We start from the raw sequence: 18,502 nt of genomic DNA, 5'->3' as shown, positions 1-18,502 counted from the left end.
TGAAGCCTTATTATTCAGCTTGGGGAGCCTTGCTGGAATCGTAGTTTGTGCCTTGACTCTTATATGCGTCTGCATGGGATGAGAGGAGAGGCAGCATATTAAGAGTTCCCAGTACCTTTTCTTGTTAGTCGGCATGGAGAGGCCTTGATTTATTCAGTTTATTTTAACAATAGAAAAATACTTCTTCTAATTGTTTGGGACTTGGTATGCCATTTTGTGCCTCTTCCAAAATTTGGGCTCTGCAACTCAACCTTTCCAGTTAGGAATGAAGGAGAGTGTCTGATAGTACACGAACAAAGTTAAAGGGCGCGCATGAGGTTTGGAATCAGAGTATTGACGTAGCTGGGATGGCGTCAAGTAAATGGAGCGCAGTAGAGGGAAAGGAGGGCCGTGAACCAAGAGTTCTCACTCTGTGTAACTTAGGAATACAATGTGAATGTGTCCATGGACTAAGCAATTAGTTTGTGTTAGCAGTCAGTGTTAAAGGAGTTCAGTGTTGCTTTTGGTATAGAAAGAATCAAAAAGGTAGGGTTTTATTCATCTTTCGCTTACACAAGATCACAATGTTGCCTGGATTCAATTTAACTGTAAAACTCATCTTACACGCGCAAGACAGAGTGCTAACAAAGGACCAATTGTACCCATGCCGTAATATTGTACCGCTTCCAGCAGTTGTTGCAATATGAAGGAAATGAAAGCTTCTAGTTTACTTTATGCAGACGACTGTTCTTCTTGCTACAGAAGTGGAAACGTTACTTCCTGGAAAACTTGATCTTCTCTAACGCTCTGTTTAAATAAACCAAAAAACCCTAAAAAAACCTCTCTCTTAGTAAAATTGGAGACTCCCCCTCCTTCCCCATCACTGCTTTATGAATTTCCACCCCCTCCATAAAAGAAAAACCACCGCAAAAGGTGACTGGGTGGCTTGCGTGGCGGCTTGCGTGACATTTCCCCTTAGGCTTCTGAATGGTCGGATTGCTGTGATGCAGTATGTGCTTTGTAATGCAACTATTCTGATGGTTCGCTTCACAGCTGAGGCGAGCCACCATTTCAAACCCCATAACGGGAGCCTTGGAGACGGCACATTACAGAATTAGCAAAAGGTAAGAGAGCTCTATGCCAGATGTTTTGGGCCTGTAATGAGTGTGTAGATTCTGCTCATTATGGGGAAAAAAGAGGTGGTCTAAAAAGACAACTTGGGCTTTCTAGTCCACCGCTTTATTACGTGCAGGTCTGTAACAGGCTGTTACTGCTGAGTTTCTCAGTCTTTTCCTTCAGCTAGAAGTTCTGGGGGCATATTTTGATTTCTTCTTTTTCTTTTTTTGGTCACCTTCGCAGTGTGTGTTCTCAAATGACGATCTGTACAAGAAGCAGGTCTCTACAATCAGTGTAAAAAAATATGTGATGCTACAAAACCTTCAGTAGAATCTATATTTTTTTAAAAATACATTCCTTTCCCCTTGCTCTTCTCACCAACCAAAAATTGTCCTCCCTTTCCTTGTAAAATCTAGCAGACCACTTGAAGTGCCTTTACACGTGTAAGAGATGCTTCAAGTCCTTGCTGTGCGTGACAGCCGGAGTGGCGTGCAAAACACACGTTCGTTAGTCACACAGCATTTCATTGTCCGAGATAATCCCGTGCTCCTGTCTGGGCTCTTCTACCTCCTGCTGACACAAATCTGGCAGAAGGCAAGCTCGTTTTCACTGGGCTCCTGGTTCTTTCCAGCTTGTCTATTAAGTACAAGTCTTGAATTTAGCCAATGTTTTCCAAAATTGGCTGGCTCTAAAAGAAGCCACCTGCCCCCTGCCTGCCCCCCCCGGTTTTGGTAGTGATGGGTAAAGATTGGCTGCACGTTCCATCAGCGTTAAGCTGAAATTCTGAAAGGAGTTAAACTTCTGGATGAAGAGGAATTGCCTGTGAAACTCAGCATCATAAATTACTTGCAGAAAGTCTCTAGTTTAAAACAAAAAAAAAAAAAAGGAAAAAGACAAAAAAAAAAAGGAGGAAAAAAGTGAAAGGACAATCTAACCAAATTTTTCCAACCAATTTGTTTTGATTTGGACATGGCAGCTACAGCTTCTGTTGCCCTTCTAATATTGCTAATTTAAGAGCATTGCATACCATCCAGACCAATCGGAACCCTTTCAAACACCTGTGGCTTGGCAAAAAAGCAGCCTACGAGGTGGGTAAGCCCTTGTCCTTTCTCTTTTTGTAGCTGAGCCGTGCTACTGTTCATGACCCTGAGACTGGGAAACTGACCACAGCACATTACAGAGTCTCTAAGAGGTAAGGGGACCGTCTTCCAAAGGTATACCCAGTCCGAGGAAGCCTGTTCTGGGACCGTACTGCTTCATCTCTAAACGTGGGGCAAATAAGGATTTTGCATAACTTTTCTGTTCTTAGCCTCTCTTTAGAAGAGGAAAGCCAACGGCCTAAAGCAAACCGAGCTGTCGTACAACAAAGCGAGCGGTCTGCTGAAATAGAAAACGGTTCTAAATGTTAGCGGTAGCCAAGACGGAAGTGCCCTCTTTTGCTCAGCATGGCTTCTCTAGTGCAACTAACGTACTAAAACGTTAGCACAGCGCGGGGTTCTGCTTCTGCTAACAAACAGTGGAAAAGGCTGCCTGTGTCGCTCACCTCTACCACTACACTGCGGTGTTGATGCTTGCTGCTTAAAATCAGGCACTGACGAGCTGCTGTAATTCGTGGGAATAGTGCAAATTAAAGCTAGTTGATAATTTTAAAGAATTTCCTTGTTTAAATGATTGAAAGTAGTTGCTGCTTTAATAGAAAACTAGTGTTCTTTCAGCTGCTTTGAACAAAACCCCTGAAATTAGAATGGCTAGTAGCTTAAGGGTTTTTATTTAGCTATGAATTTCTTTAAAAAGATAGAAGTGCTTCAAAATACTGGATCACAAGAAGTTGATTGATTCAGGAATGATTATAACTGTCACGGAAACTAGAAAACCATCGTAGCTGAAGTCTGATCCTTAAAGCCACGCTTGTTACAAGTAGTGGCGAGTTGAAAACTTTTAGTTTTATACATTGAAAACTGCCGTGCACCTTCAGCAGCATGCAGGTCTACTTACTTGTCAGAGCGCGTGCAGGTAGCGGGAGTCCTTTGGAAAGTGTCTGGTGAGCTCTTACATGTTTGCTCCTTAAAACTACCTCCGCAGGCCCCCTCCAGAATGACTTGAGGAACATACGTCTTCCTGTTTGACATGTGTTGCATTTAATTTTTTATTTTTTGTTCTTAATTTTAAAGTCTGTCCATGTCTTATCTATCTCGCTTATCTGTGCGTATTTTAAAAAAAGCATTTATTCAGTCTCGGGATTTGTCCTCTGTGACACAGACCATTCTGGGGCATTTACTGAAGAAACTTGTTCATCCATTTGAACATACCCTCACCGTTTCTGTCAACCTTGATGTGCTAATAATAGGAATTAGAGAAGGTGACCAGATTGCTAATTGAAATCGAGATGCATAATTGGCCCCTATTTAAATAGATGGTCCTTAGTAAGAGAACTTTTTACTTAGAGTTTTGATTTTTCATTAGTGGGAAGTGTTATGCCTCGAGACTACTGCAGATGCCACAGTCAGAAAAAATAGTACTAGAGTCTAAGCACCCATCGTTAAAAGCCGCTTCTCTCATGACTGTGTGCAGCTGATGGTGCAGCCAGATCCCCTTTGCCATCACCTCTTCATTGGCTTTGTGACGTGACAAAATAACTGTTTTTCCTAGGGCTTTAATCTGGAATTAACCGCGTGCTGTACCTTGCCTAGGGACTCTGTGATATAAAGTACAAGGGCAGCCGTTGTCCGTGAAGTGCTGCTGCCTCCTTGGTGTGCTGTGCTGCGAGCCCGGAATAGAGCCTCGTGTCTAGTACCTGGTGAATGAGACCCTTAAACGTTTAAGGTTTGGTGCTCAAAAAGGTGGCACTCGGGGACTTGCTTCCAGCATACCTAAGGAACTCACAGAATTAAACCAGCTTTTACTGAGCTAAGATTTTTAATTCCGTATCTGTCTCACTGGAAACTGGAATGAGAATTGCAAAGAAACGCCCAAGTAAACGGGGTGCAGCACATTGCAGTGTTAGTGAAGGCAATTTTTTGAGGGTAGGAACAGACTTGAGGGTGGAGGGGGACTTCCCTTCTCCTGTTTCCCCTTGCCTTTGCATTCCTCCGTGCGCAGATTGTTTAGGAGGTATTTACTTCAAAAGAGAACTTGACACCTAAAGCTATAGTAGGAGGTAAAAGCCACCCCCAAAAACCCCAAGCCCGACTGCTTTAGAAGGATCATGTTATTAATGCTGGAGCACTGAACCTCTCTTGCAGAGCCACTGGTAGAAACATCTTTGTTAGAGCTGTTTGAGCTGGTTTGGATTCCAGATGAATCATTGCTCCTGAAAACCAAAAAATGCGTGCTTTATTTTTTTAATAGATGACTGCTTTCCCCCTTCAAACATTCTTTCCTAGCAAATGCGCTTCTAAATTACAGCATTCCTCTCTTTGAGAGGACTACTGTTCGCTGTGCAGTACGTGGCAGGCTGTATAAAAGGGGGCACCTTGCCAGCAGTTCGAGGAGCACCATCAAGCCGTGCTGTGTGCAGTACCAGAATAAACTCAGCTACTCTGACACTGCTTTTAAAGAAGCTGCTTTTTTTTCCCTCTCCTCCCAGCAGCCAGTCGGAGCTTGTAGCATATCATGTTAAAGTTTCCACTTCAGAAATACCAGTCTGTGCTTTTATTTGCTCCCTGTTGCGACTCTACTGGTAGTTTTTACATACTAAGTACATTCTAGAAAGTTTTCAAACGTAAATGCTGGTATTTTGTGTGCCCAATGACTGCTACAAAAGCAGTGTTGAAATACTCGGGTGCAGTGCTGGTGTAGCTGAGACTAAGGACGTACAGCCTTTGTAATGTCTGGTCCTAGACCGACTAGTGCAGTTGGAGGAGATGAGCTTTTGGGCGTACAAGCCCTTGTATGTCACGTAGCTCTGGACAGTTGTCTGGTTTTTTTTTTTCCCCCTAATATACTACTTAGTCTAAAATTATTTCTGCATCTAAGTATTGTGCTAGTAAAAATCTCTAATGAGATACCTGATACAGAATTATAAGAGGGAGGAGTAAATGTAGTTACTGCTAGCTGTTTGTAATGAATATAAAAGCTGTTAAAAGCCAGATCTCGGTGTGAGGAAGAAGAAAAGCAATCCCCCAGCATGAATTCAGCACGCTAATGAAATTCTTTCAATTTCTAGAACATACTAGCTTAGTTCACGGGTGTCTTTTGACAAAGCCAAGTGGGACACCAAAATACTGTACCTTTGTAGTCAGGGAATTTTGGGGTTTGGTGTGGTAGTTATTAAGGCAATGGCAAACCCTCCTGTAAGTCAAGTCACCTGCGTCTTAAACTGCCATGCTTATGACTTCCCATGTGACTATGCCTATATTAAAAGAAAAAAGGTTTGCTGAGCTCAGTTTAAGGCTGTGAATTCTGCATCACATATGCCACTGGCGAGGGAGTGGGGTTTTTTGGGTGGTGGTTTGTTGTTGGGTTTTTTTTTTGGTAGACGAGCAGGGAAAAAAGATTCCTTTGTGTGAAGGAATACCTGCTATCAGTGGTCTTGAACTAGGTACACGCTTACTTTGATGTCAGCAAAGGACCAAGGCTGAGACTAGCAACAAAAGAGGACCATGTAGGACAGATTGTTATATTCTGTGAAGGCCGGTAGGCAAAGCCTGCAGTAAGGGAAGGCCCTTGTTGTGCATCCGGAATGCGGCAGGCACAGAGACCGCCTGATGCTGGACGGTCGGTGCAGGGTTCTGCAGGCCCTCCTGAGCTCCCTGCCCTCATGGAAGCAGATTTCATGGCGCTTACAGGGTTAAATCATGCTGTAACACTTCACACAAAACTATTCAGCGCTACAGGCCTCCCCGTAAGTTTTGCTCAGCAACCAGCAGACAGGCTGGCACTTGGAATATCGTTTAACTTCCCTGTTTCCTCCACCTTTCATAGACTTTTCTTTGTATCCTTGGGCAATTAATTTTATTTCTAAAATACATCTAGTACTTTCCCTTCATGAAAGGATGCAGTAGTCTCCCTGTTGAAAGCATTCATTGCAATTCTAAATAACCAATATAGTAAGAATGCTTGCTTTTTTCTTTCTTTGGGGTGTTTTTTAAATTTTTTTTCTTGAAGCCTTTATGCGTAGACTGGACAGAGGTAGCTAGAGCCTACACTTTGAAGCTGATGGCTGTGTTGGGGCTTTTCTTGTGTATTACGTGTGAGGTTAGGATTGCTTGTGAGTGTTACCTGTTCAACATGGCTGCATAGCTGCTTTTGGGGGGGGAATGCTTCATGTAAGTGTCATCTTTGCATTCTCCTACCACCTTAAAGAAGTAACAACACTTCCTTATACTAACAGCGTTCAGAAGTGGATGAATCTGCATATGTGTTTGTGCAAGTCTGTCTTGAGAAATCTTATTTCTTTTATCTGCAGTTTGTTTGTCACTTAAACAAAAAATGCTCGTAGAGATTCTGTAACCTGTGTCAGTGCCTTGTGTCACGTGTCATGCTACTGTTCCTCCCATGCAAAGTGTTCTGGTTTTTTTTTTTTAAATACAAATCTTATATTAAAGAATACAACCTTAATTTAGTATAGATGTGAAAGGTCATTTGAGTAGGAATACTATGATGTACTTGCCAGCTAGGCCCCGAGCACAGGTATTTCTGTCTAACAGTCTTGTAAAAGCAGCAGGAACCACTGATGAGCCCAAAAGGCTGAGGTGGATGCTAGAAAAAAGGTAGAACTAGCTGTTTTCATTTTCCTGCAAAAACAGGGCGGAAATGGGGCCCAAATCATCAATATTATCATCCGTATTAGTGACTAGGAGGGGACTGCCAAGGTAAATGAGAAGAGGGGGACCAGGGAGGGTAGTGAGCATGCCAAGAAAGGGAGAAGAGGAGCAGGGAAAATGAGGGTGCATTGGCTAGAATGGGATGAGTAACGCAGCAAGAAAAACAAGCATCATGTGAGCAGATGAGTGGTTTTAAAAAAAGAAAAAGAAAAAAGACAGTGGGTAGATGAAATTGATCTTTTTTTCAAAAAGAACCAGATCTTTATCTTGTGAAGAGATGAACAATGCCTGTGTGTTTGTTTTCCATGTAAGCAACTGGATGTGTTTGCAGCTGGTAAGGGTCCGGCAGGGATGCGCAGAGCTGTGGTTACACCAAGCTTGTGCCCGTTTCTGCCACCAAACACCGCTGTTCTGGGTATGCGGCCGCTTCTGGATGACACAGCTGCTTCCCAGAACGAGCAACCACTCAGAGTAGAAAACGCTGCCTTGGGTCTGGGTGAAGGCAGCGATTCTCGTGTAGAACTGCTTGTCTACCTGTTCATACCTTTCTCTGCTGACTAGTTTGCCAGTTATTTTAAATGCAGCATTTCCAGCTGAACAGTTCTAATTTACAGTAGGAGGCAGACATTTTGAAGATGCCTTTGGAACGGTGAAGCTGACCTTTCGCTTTATAAAAAAATAAAAAGGGTTGGGTTTTTTTCCCCCCCTTAAAAATCATTGTGTACCTGAAACATGTGCTAAATACCAAATTCATAATAGGCTGTTCTGGTAGAAATTGTTGAACAGGGAGAATGGTAAAGCATTTTATGCATTATTTAATTGTTTTCATAATGATTTTTGGTACCATTGCACAGGTAAGTAATGTGAAAGGACAGATCACAGAGCGCTTGCCTGTAAGTGCATGACGTGGAAGAACTGAATTTACAATCACATAGACTCTGCGTACGCTAAATAAAGTAAAACTCACCTATTCCTTTGCCAAGCGTTGCTTCAAAATGCATCAAATGTGGGGTCTAAATTAGCGGTTTGGAATGTGTAAGAGCAAAAGTGGTTTGTGCCTGTTTTCTAAAACAGCTTGAAGCAGATTTCACCGTTTGGAACGTTTTCTTCAGTCATGTGGTAGTCCAGTATGGGAATTAAGGCCCTTAGTTTTAGAGCTTTCTTAAACCAGTGCTGTAAGTGCTCTTTCTAGAAAACAGGTTTATTAAATGTAGGCCTTTGTAATGGCCTGGAAATATTTCTGAACATGCTACCAGATTCTTGAAAAGTATGAAAAAAATAATCTCAAATTCAAAGTAATTCCAAATGCTGCATTTGTACTGCTAGCTTACTGCCTGTTACTACCATATTTTATTAATTTTCCTTCCCCCCCCACTTAGTGCTTGGTTGTCTGGATATGAAAGCCCTGTGGTATCTCGCATTAACACGAGGATACAGGACCTAACAGGACTTGACGTCTCCACAGCAGAGGAACTACAGGTAAACTATTAGGACAAGTATGGTGGGGAATGTCAACTGGCATTTCATTTTGGATGGCTTTGTGTGCAGCGCCGTACTCACCCCGGTGGTGTTGGCGAGGTGGCCACAAAAGCTCGTTCAACCCAGGGCAGCTAATTTGATGGCTGGTTTGATCCCAGACCATGGGGAGAATGAGAGGGTTTTTTACAGGGAGGAAGAAACAAAGTTGTCTTTGCAGAGTAGCGCTTACTTTAGTGGGAAATGGCTTTCTGTTGCTGGAGGGAAACAGTCATAACTGAAACTCCTAATGTTTGTTGAAGCAGATGTGTAATTCCTTTTTATTTATACTAATAAAACTGAGTTTCATTGCTGCAGAGTCAAACTTTGCTGCTGTGGTGATAGTGAAAAGTTTAGCTTGACCGATACTGAAGGAAAGGGGGAGAGAATGGGTGTTTAGATGTGCCACCCATCCTTGGTCCTAGAAGGCCAACAGTGTGTCTGGCGTCTCCGTAACGTGGGAAAGAGTGACTGTACGTGTAACTGGAGTAAATTTTATTTTAGAAGTACTTTGGTTCAGTTGCTTGAGGCTTTTAAATGAACAGCTGCTTCACTGATTCTGAGAAAGCGTGTGAATACCTAGAAAGCAGGACACCTAGAAGGTGGTTCCTGAAAGCTGTTGTGCCACTGTGGTACCCCATCAAGACTCCCAAGATGATAAAATGCCCAAGCATCTGGTTGAAAATTGAGGTTATGAATACGTAGAAGAGATGGAAAAAAAAAAAAATCAATCAGGAAAAAGGACAGTGGATCCTCTTTATTGACATAGAGATCAAAAAGCAATTTAAACTTGAATGATGTAAAAGCGCCATGACCTATTTTGAAGTTTCTATAGAATTTTATAGAAGAACCTGTAGAGTTTCTATACAAGAAAAGTATTTTCCTACCCTGGGGAAGTATCACTGCATCTTGCGGTGCCAGTGTCTTGGGTCTGCTGCTGCTCTTGTAGCCAGACATCGTGGGGCTCCATGGAGCCTGTGGCTGTCCAGGTCTTCGGGTGTTTCAAAAGTTTCATGGTCAGGTTCTAAGACCTGAAAGTCACTAGCTCAGACAGTAGCAGGCACTCAGAAATGGGAAAATATCTTTACTCATTCAGCTGGGGGCGGACAGAAGAGCTTTCAAGGAAAGCTGACCCTGGGGAAGGGAAGGTTCAGCTGTGGCTTTGCTGGGAGCTGGTGTCCAGTCGAGAACTGCAAAGGCAGACTGAAGGGCTGAGACCCTAAAGCTCCGAGCCAGGTTCTGGCTCTACGCTGACGAGGAGTCTGGGTGAAGTCAGAGCTATCCGTGAATAAACCCAGCAGGACTTTGCTGCATACAGTACAGTTTAGCTGGCAGAGACTTGTCATTTCCTATGGCTTGATCTGTCGGAAGGTTGTAGACGACGATCAAATTCTTGTCTGGATAAAATACTGCTTTACTAGATTTTGTGCTTCTCCTTTCACTGTAGGTAGCCAACTACGGAGTAGGAGGCCAGTATGAGCCTCATTTTGATTTTGGAAGGGTAAGTCCTGTTTTCCGTCTCCGCCTCTTTCTTCTTCACAAGGACTGTGTTTCTCTTTTTCAGGTGGCAAATTATGGAGTGGGAGGACAGTATGAACCCCACTTTGACTTTGCACGGGCAAGTAAAGAGATGGAGGAGAGATAGTCACCTGGTGAAGCCTGGGCCTCTCGGCTGTGGCACAATTTTTATTCTTTAATGTGTATTAAATTTTGTAGCTCTTCAACTTTTCTAATCCATGTTAGTGGAGAAAGCCCTCTAAACCACCAGCTGAACTGATAAATGTTTTAAGCGTTACAGAGAAACAAGATTTTTCTTCAAAAATATAATTAAAAAAGAATTACTCTGAGGAGATGACTGATAGTTCTTAACAGAGCAAAGAGCATTAGCTTTACCCTAAATCTGAGGAAGCGTTTAGAAATATTCTGGCTGGCCAAGGTACTGGCCAGCCGTGTAAAGCCATTTTGCTTAAAATCACTGAAGGATGTACGGCTAAGCTGTGTAAAAACTCGGTGTATATCCTGTGCTCCTGGCACGTGCGGCAGATGATGGTGGCATGAGCTAACGTGCATCCAGGCACTGAAGCTACCGTGGCTGTGTCCGCAGTGCAGAGCATTGCTGAATAAGGCAAACGTGGCTGCATGGGTGAGAGCTTAATGCCCTCTTCTGTGAGGAAGGCTTTGTAGGCAGCGTAGGAAAACTTGCATTGCAGCTTACCGTGTAGGCCTGCGATGCGGAGAGAGAACTTCTTTCCCCAGAGCCGAGACGCAGGCATCTTGCGTGCTGTTGAAGAAATTTTGAAAAGAGAAGTGCTCTGTTACTGTAGTTTACATGCCGATTGCTAGCAGACTCCTGAAACTGGAAAAAGCCTACTGAGGTCTTCTCATCTCACCATCCTTTTTTTTTTTTTAATTTGATTTAAATTCCCAACCTATTTCTATTCCAGCTTAAATTGCGGACTGCTGGAAATAATGCCACTGAATTCAGTTGGTTATTTATTGGGCATACTTATGTGTGATTTAACACCTTCAGATTAACCTTACGGTGTGAATCCAAGCCACCAACTCTTAATGAGAATCTCTGCTCTGTAAGCACATGCTCAAAAGCATTGCAAACGATTCACAGCTGTTGTTTGGAAATGCATGGGTTAATTTCTGGAGTAATGATTGCTGCAATTTTAGCGCACACAAACAGCGGGCACAGGGGGTGGGTTCTAGAAGTAAAAAGAGAGGTGTGACACAAGTTGGTATCGTAACCCATCAAAACAGGGTTTTGTTCTTGTAAGTCAAGTGATAAAAACCTCTTAGTTACTAAATGGCTCTCTGGGCTAGTTTGTTAGCCTGTTACAAGCTCCTGCTCTGCTGAGGCGCACTCGGCTTCCTCCCTCCTTCCCAGCTGGAAGGAAAGAGCAAGGGTGAGGTGCACACGTGCTGCGACGTGCGGGGAGGAGGCCTCCCCTTTGAACACAGCGCTGGGCCGATGGTGTCGCAGCCACACCGCGCACGTTCTCGTGCGTTTAGGCAGGGACGTACCTTGCTGCTGTCGAAAGCTTCAGGAACGGCTGCCACAGACACTCTGCGGCTGGGGTTAGCGCACTGCTTCATGAATCGCTCATTGGATTTTTTTAACGGCACTCTAAAATGCCTGTGTGCCAAGGAGGAGCGCAGAATGCGGAAGGCCAGCTAGGTCGAGCAGCAGCCTGCCTGGCAAAGCAGCCGGCACCTGCAGCTCCAGCGCGAGGTCGGAAAGGCCGGAGCAGGAAAGGGGGTGAGGGCCACAAAGGCAGAACCAGCCCCGAGGGAGCAGGGCTGGCAGCTGCCCTCAGGGAATGCTCGGAGCCACCCCTGCGGCAGAGCTCTGCGGTAGCGTGGTTCTCGGTGAACCGGGGACTGAAGAGCTGCCCTCGCTGTTGCTCGTCTTGGCCAAGGACAAGAGGGGATAAGTGAGTGTAATTAAATAATTAAGTTTGTGGCTGTGAAGAGGATGTATATACTCATTTTCAGACAGTACAGTTGTTCTTACCTATTAGCAATTTGGGCTTGAGCCCGCCCTGTCCTACAGAATTTTAAAGTGCCTAGTTTGTTTAAATTGATAGATACCCTCATATTGCGTTCTCCCCTCCTTCCAAAGAGAGGGACTGAATTAATTTTTCTGCATGAGTTTGCTGCTGGCTCTGCAGCTGTATGTCATTGGCTCCTCTCACGCATCAAAATGAAATGCTTATTAAATCTGCTTGCTTTTATTCACAGAAAGATGAGCCAGATGCTTTTAAGGAACTGGGAACAGGCAACAGAATTGCTACTTGGTTGTTTTATGTAAGTGATATATTTCTGCCATGTGCTAGTGCCAAAAATATCTATCACTGCATATTCTATACCATTGAATGATTTCATTACCTTTTTTTTACTGAAGTGACTTGCAAACGAAGGCAGCCGCTAACTTAGCAGTAATACATACGGGGTATCTTCTTACCCATAAGTAAGTAATGGTTCCTCCATGTGTTCTTAAGGAGGTTTTCTTCCTCAAAGCTGAGCATCAGCTTAAACTATTTGACTGTCTCTTCATTTTTGTATCTGCATTGGTATTTATAGCATGCTCATTGCCAAAACATTTGAGCGTGTAACGTTCAGGGACAAGGCTGGCTGTCGCACTTTGAACAAAGTGGGTGGGTTTCAGCCTTTTTTAAGGCTGCTAATCACGCAGCCTTTGCTCGCTCATTGGGAGGTAGAAATTAAGTTGTTCAGTAACCTAATTTTATTTTACTAAAACGTGACAACGGCTTGCAACTTACCTGTGCCTTTCCCCACCTTTTCAGATGAGCGATGTGTCAGCAGGGGGAGCTACTGTCTTTCCTGAAGTAGGAGCTAGCGTCTGGCCTAAAAAGGTAAGCAGGGGTTTTTATCCAGTGTAACCACTCCTCTCTCCACCTAGTCAAAAAGAGAACAGATGTATAAATGTTTAAAAAGAAGCTTTAAAGTGAGTTTATATAGAAGATTAGAGCACCGTTCATGGGAGCGCAGAGGTACTTACAATTAAGCAAAGCGACTGGAGTAGTACTGGTGATTCCAAGGGCCTCTGATGTTCTGCGTGTTAACGCGTAGTTACGTTTTGGACTTAACTGCTTCTAAAGCATAGACTTTGCAAAACATTACAATACTTCAAAACACATTTTGAAAATACTTAAATCTGTAAGTAGGTTTAGTCTTGAGGCGTCTGTAGGGAATTCTCCCTGAAATTGTGTGTTCCTCAATGTTTTTTCCCTCAGAAGGGTCACGAATAGGGTGTGTCTTTGCTGGCCTGCTGCTCAGTTTTAGTAAATTATCTTGCTTTCTAAAACTGGTCAGAGTTGACTGAAACTGGCTTAGGGTTTAAAAAAAATTAACAGCCAAGTATATATAGGCAGAGAATGAGTCAAAGGAGACTCATTCCTTAGGAAAGCAGACGTTAGAATATGGGAAAGAGCCTTCAGTTTAAAAGGAACGTCTGAAATACAAATGCACGTACCTTTGCCTTACCATTAAGTAAGTTGGTGTGAAAGTGTGTACCGCACAGAGCAAAATGCTGAGGGTTTCCTCTGCAATTTCCAGGGAACAGCTGTATTCTGGTACAATCTCTTCCCAAGCGGAGAAGGAGATTACAGCACGCGGCACGCAGCCTGCCCCGTACTAGTTGGAAACAAATGGGGTAAGTACCCCTCACGTTGTTCTCGCTGCCTGTGACCTGGAGGTCTGGGGCTTTGTTGGTGGGTTGTCTTGGTTTTCTTTTTCCTCTGGACTTCATGGTGGAATAAAAAGCAGCCAGAAATTAGGTGCTTTATAAAGAAATCTACTTTATAGCTATATCTACTTCTTCTCTCTCTCTCTCTGTCTCTTATGTTATATATATTATATGTAGTAGCATATTTTATTATGTATATATAAAGTACATGTAATACTATATCTACTTTAATAGTCGTTCGTAGTTTTGCAGCTACTGGAAGGTTTTTTCCCTCTTGGATTTATCAGACCAGCTTCACATTTATATGTGTGTATTAAAATACTTTAGAAAATGAAGATAAATCCTGTGCTTAACTGAAAGCTGGCCAATAGCATATATTTAGCTTAAATAGAAGCACAAGCTAACCAGGTGCAGTGATCAAACGCCTTTCTGTCTTTGCAGTATCCAATAAATGGCTCCACGAGCGGGGACAGGAATTCCGAAGGCCGTGCACTTTATCAGAGTTGGAATGATGCAGACTCGTCCTTTGTCTCTTCTGTATTCAGTTTGTGTAAAATGCACACATCTCCTACAGTTTACAATTGACTAACACTCCTTACAGGTTCAGTCTTCAGCTACACCGGTTTTTCATCTGTGGACAAAACAAACATGCTCTTCGTTCCCTTAAAATATCCCCTTAAGGTTTTATGAACAGAATATATTAAGGTCTATGAGTGTTACAGGGAAGAAAAAAAAAAAAAAGGACAAAATACAGATCAGGGCCACAACTAACAAACAGTGGTGTTGTGTGTGGTGTTCCCTTCACCATCGCCCCTCTGATCAGCATGGAAAGGCAGCGATCGTTCGCTTAGAGTCCTCCTCGCAACTGTCAGTCTGCTAAGGGCGGGATGATTTCAGGGGAGGGCTCCCTTCTAAGGAAGGCTGAATTAAAGCAGTTCGTGTTCCTCAACTTCCAGACATTCGACTCCTTGCTTTTCTAGAGTGCCTGACCACTATTGTTGAGAACAGTGGGCATGGTTGGTCTTTCTCGGGGGAACAGGTTATTATCATGTTTTAGCCTGTTTTTCCACTTCCACAAAAGCCCCAATTTTTAAACCGTCTTCCTTCTCAGCCTCTGCGGGGAATTTGGCTCTTAACCTTGAAAATGTGAGCCAGCAGTTACATACGTATAGATGAGATGCTTCCGCAGCGTTGTGTCAAACACATGCCTGCATCAGAGCAGCCTGACAACAATTACAGCCTGTCTTCCCTCCATTTTTTTTCTTTAATGTTTGTCCACATAAACAAATGCTGCTTTTATTCTGTCTTAGTAGTCAACTCTTACATCTGTTCCTTGGGCAGTGGGGATGGGAATGTTACCGTCTTCATTAATCAAAATAATTGTGCCTTAGGACACTGGAATTTCAAATTGGTTATGAGACTTCAGGTGATGAGGTAATACAGAGTCCTCACAGAATGCTCTCCACCCTCGTCCTCCCAGTTCTCAAGATTTTGTGAGAAAGAGATGGCCTATTTATAATCCTAAATCTTTTTTAGATGCTTTTTATTTTGCAAATGTTTTTTTTTTCTGCTGTGGATGCTGAATGCAGGCCGCAGCAGTGATGCGCCTTTAGTCACGGGGCGACTGTTTGCACAGGATGCCAGAGAAGGTGCCTGCTCTGGATGGTTTGGTGTCGCTCACCTCGCGGAGGCTGCCTCCACCGCAGCGCCGCACCTCGCGCCGCCTCCCCTCTCCTCAGCTGGCGCTGGCGCTCGTGAGCGAGGAAGCGCTGGCAAGGGGCCTCCTCCAGCGGCTCTGGTGCTGCTCGCTTCACTGCTGCTCTTCCCACGAGCCAGGGCTGGGGCCGTCCCGATTCATGCCACCCACCCAGAAAAAGCGTCCCCAAAGTCAGCGGTGCCCGCACTGGAAGAACTCGTTCACAGCGACTTTCAGGGACCTTACTTTGTGACGAGTCATCCTTACAGCGAGAGGAAGTTGAAACCTCTGAGGGAGATGAGACTGCTGCTGTAGCTGTGGAACTTCTGTTCCACTCGTCAGATTCCCGCGGGCGGAATAACTGCTGTCCCCGCTGCCCCCCAGCACAGGAAGAGCTGAGCAGGGTGGGGAGAGGCTGCAGCAGGGAGGTTCGCTTTCCTAAGCCGTTGCTCTTCAACAGCAGGATTTTTAGCAAAATGTCTAAATATTCCACTAGCAGGAGGACAAGAATCAAAGTGAGCTGCACCAGACTCTACCTAAACAGTCTGATTTTCTGGATGATGATGGTTTTACTGGTTTAGGGGTCAAACCTGAAGTCTTTGCCAAGGAAAAAATTCCAATTTTAGTTCATTGGATTTTCTGCCTCACTCAAATCTTGAAAATTGAGCCAAAACATAGATGAAACCAACTGTTAACATGTTAGAAATACCTCTGGAATACTGAGAATGCAGTTTAAGGTACTATAGTGTTTGAGAAACTGCATACTTTCAGAAGACACTTTAAAATCTTTGCTGGAAAATGCATTGTTAAATTTCTACTGAGCCTGTTAGCAATGGGACCTGCGTAACTGTTTATCCTTAGCCCTGCACCTTCTTGCATTTTGCCTGGGCTTTTGGCAGATGTGAAACAAAGTCCATCCAGCACTTACTTAAGGAAACAAATAAAAACAAAAATGAGAAATAGTTCCACCTCACATCTGTACTGCTCATTTATTCAAAATAGCTGGTATACTAGAGCAGTATCTGATATAAATAGATTCACCAAACAAATGGGTTATCAGAGCATATTTTTGATCACTACGTTGTAATCATTAAAAAAAAACCCCATAACATTTCTACGTACCTGAGTTTTCTCCCTTTCACACAGTGTCATTCATCTCCGTTCCTGTCCCTGGTGTCTCTTTCCCATCTTTTTTACTTTCTTCAGCTCCAAAAAAAAGGCAACCATGGCTGCAGGTAGGTCCTGCCACTTTCCTGCAAGTAAAAGAACACAACGAACAGTGTGGCGTTAGGAGTCTTACCTTTGGGGCACTAATTTTCTCTCAGTAGCTCCGAGGCATCTATAAATGCTTTTAGAGAAGCCAATCCTGCATAGTTAACAAGCACAAAAAGAAATCAATATATTGCCACCATGAACATGATTAGAAAACAGCATCTGGGTTTGCTATTACAAAAAAGCTGTTTTTTTCTAAAGTGAGCAAAGGAGTTACTTGACACATTAAAATAATTAAAAGCTAAAAATTGTAGAATTTACGTAAGGTAAAAGAGAAATGCTGGGTAAGAAGTGTCAGTGACTGCTTCAGGTACTGCCGTAGTGGAAGAAAATGCTATGGTCTCTTCCATGTTGAATGAAGAAAGGAAGGGTTGAAGCAATGAGAAATCACAGTTTTGTTATATTAAGCAATGGGTTTGGGTTTTTTTCCCCCATCTCTGTTCAGCCAACACCAAAAGCTGAATGACAAGCTTGAGGGAAGTTGTGGAATGTCTGGGGAATTTGCTAAAGTTACCTCCCTCACCTCGACTACCATCGAGTACTTCCAGTGTTAAACAGCATTTTAAGAGCAGTCTCTAAGACGCATTGCTTGGGGAGTAAAAACGTTTTAGTGCATGACTTTTTAAAGCAGTGAACTACTCAGTGACTTGCAGTTCTTCGGGGAAGAAAAATAGTTTGTCTTTTGACAGTGGAAAATTTCACTTGGTTTAAAAAAAAAAAAAATCCCTCAAAACTGAAACTCAAGTCTGCTGAGGCACATCAGACCAAAACGTTCCAGATTATTAGAAGAGAAAGGGTAAGCATATTTTTTTAAACTGCAGACAATCCATATTTCCTCCTTCTCCCCTGCAGTAGTGTTCATGCACCCAACACTAAATGTGTGAGGGATTACACAGGTGGTGCTGGTGCCTTCTGCCTTACCCCTTCATTTCTCAAAGGGCTTTTGGATCAAGAGCGTGGCTCCTGTGTGAATCTAGTTTTGTATTAAAGATGATTGAAAACTGTTTGGCTCACAGTGACTGACAATTGAGAAACTGCCTTACTGTTAAATTTTTTGTAATAAAATTTTTAATGTAAAAAAAATGGGCTTAAAATAAAAGCCACTGCCATTTAGCAGTGAAAAATCATCGACATCAAACTCTCCTCGTATATGGCTGTTGTAAATCTGATTACACAGATTTTTTATCACCATGTGTGTTTCCTGGAAACTGAGCTCATTTGTTTCACTTCATAATCTAGGCGGGCAGGTGCAGAAGATGCTCACACCACAAATCACTGTTAAACACGTTCTCGGACCCAAACTTGGTGTCTCAGTCGGAACCACACAGCCCTAATGGACTGCAAAAGGGGAGGGCAGATAACGCTGGGCTGAAAGCATGCTGCGCGCAAAAATTTACAAAAAGGAGCCGGACTGTCCTTAGGGAGGAGCGCGGCTCTGCCCCTTTGGCTCCGTAATGCACCGATTCGTGGCTGTAGCTGGTGTGGGATTTAATAGTGACGTGGGAACCGCGCAAGCTCATGGCTCGAAATGCAAAACAGGCACAGCAAAGGGTCAGCTGTTAAGCTGCTCCCTGCTTTTCCAGGGATGACAAATACTTAGATTTCCTGAAGCCAAGAGGTCAAACAACCAGTTAGTCTGAGTAGTTCTAGGGAGGGGAAGAAAGATGAGGCTATCCTGCAACACAGGCACCAACAGCACGACAGGGGGATGGAGCACATGCGCACTCACCTGTAGGAAGGTCAGGTTGATGTCTTCCGTAATCAAGACTTCTGCAGTTTATACCCTACAGCTGTTCCTGTGCTTCACTCTTTCAAAACGGTGGAGCTCATACTTAATTTGTGGTCATCAGGAACCTGCAAAAAAAGCACAGCAAGGGCTGGTTAGAAGCCTTGATCCTTCTGCCTGTGGAATGGAGCCTTGCACTGCTGATGGAGCACTCAGCT

The 18,502-nt window shown here is 43.6% G+C and overlaps 1 protein-coding gene across 3 annotated transcripts in view; it reads left to right on the top strand.

Moving 5' to 3' along the window:
• Window positions 1-17,685, top strand: part of P4HA1 (prolyl 4-hydroxylase subunit alpha 1) — a 38,220-nt gene extending 20,535 nt beyond the window's left edge. The window contains exons 9-15 of one of the 3 annotated variants that reach the window (XM_050898911.1): window positions 2,217-2,287; window positions 8,240-8,339; window positions 9,940-9,993; window positions 12,123-12,188; window positions 12,689-12,757; window positions 13,461-13,557; window positions 14,032-17,685. In XM_050898911.1, coding sequence (XP_050754868.1) covers window positions 2,217-2,287; window positions 8,240-8,339; window positions 9,940-9,993; window positions 12,123-12,188; window positions 12,689-12,757; window positions 13,461-13,557; window positions 14,032-14,102 — 528 coding nt within the window. In that variant the 3' untranslated portion in view covers window positions 14,103-17,685. Of the gene's footprint in view, window positions 1-1,032; window positions 1,104-2,216; window positions 2,288-8,239; window positions 8,340-9,822; window positions 9,877-9,939; window positions 9,994-12,122; window positions 12,189-12,688; window positions 12,758-13,460; window positions 13,558-14,031 lie in introns of all 3 variants that reach the window. The other 2 variants (XM_050898909.1, XM_050898910.1) reach the window with 2 other exon arrangements.
• Window positions 17,686-18,502: the final 817 nt, after the last annotated feature.

The sequence above is a fragment of the Gymnogyps californianus genome, chromosome 6, assembly GCF_018139145.2.
Source record: "Gymnogyps californianus isolate 813 chromosome 6, ASM1813914v2, whole genome shotgun sequence".
Classification (NCBI taxonomy): domain Eukaryota; kingdom Metazoa; phylum Chordata; class Aves; order Accipitriformes; family Cathartidae; genus Gymnogyps; species Gymnogyps californianus.
Note: the sequence above shows the minus strand (reverse complement) of the source record. Positions and strands in the feature narration are given on the sequence as shown.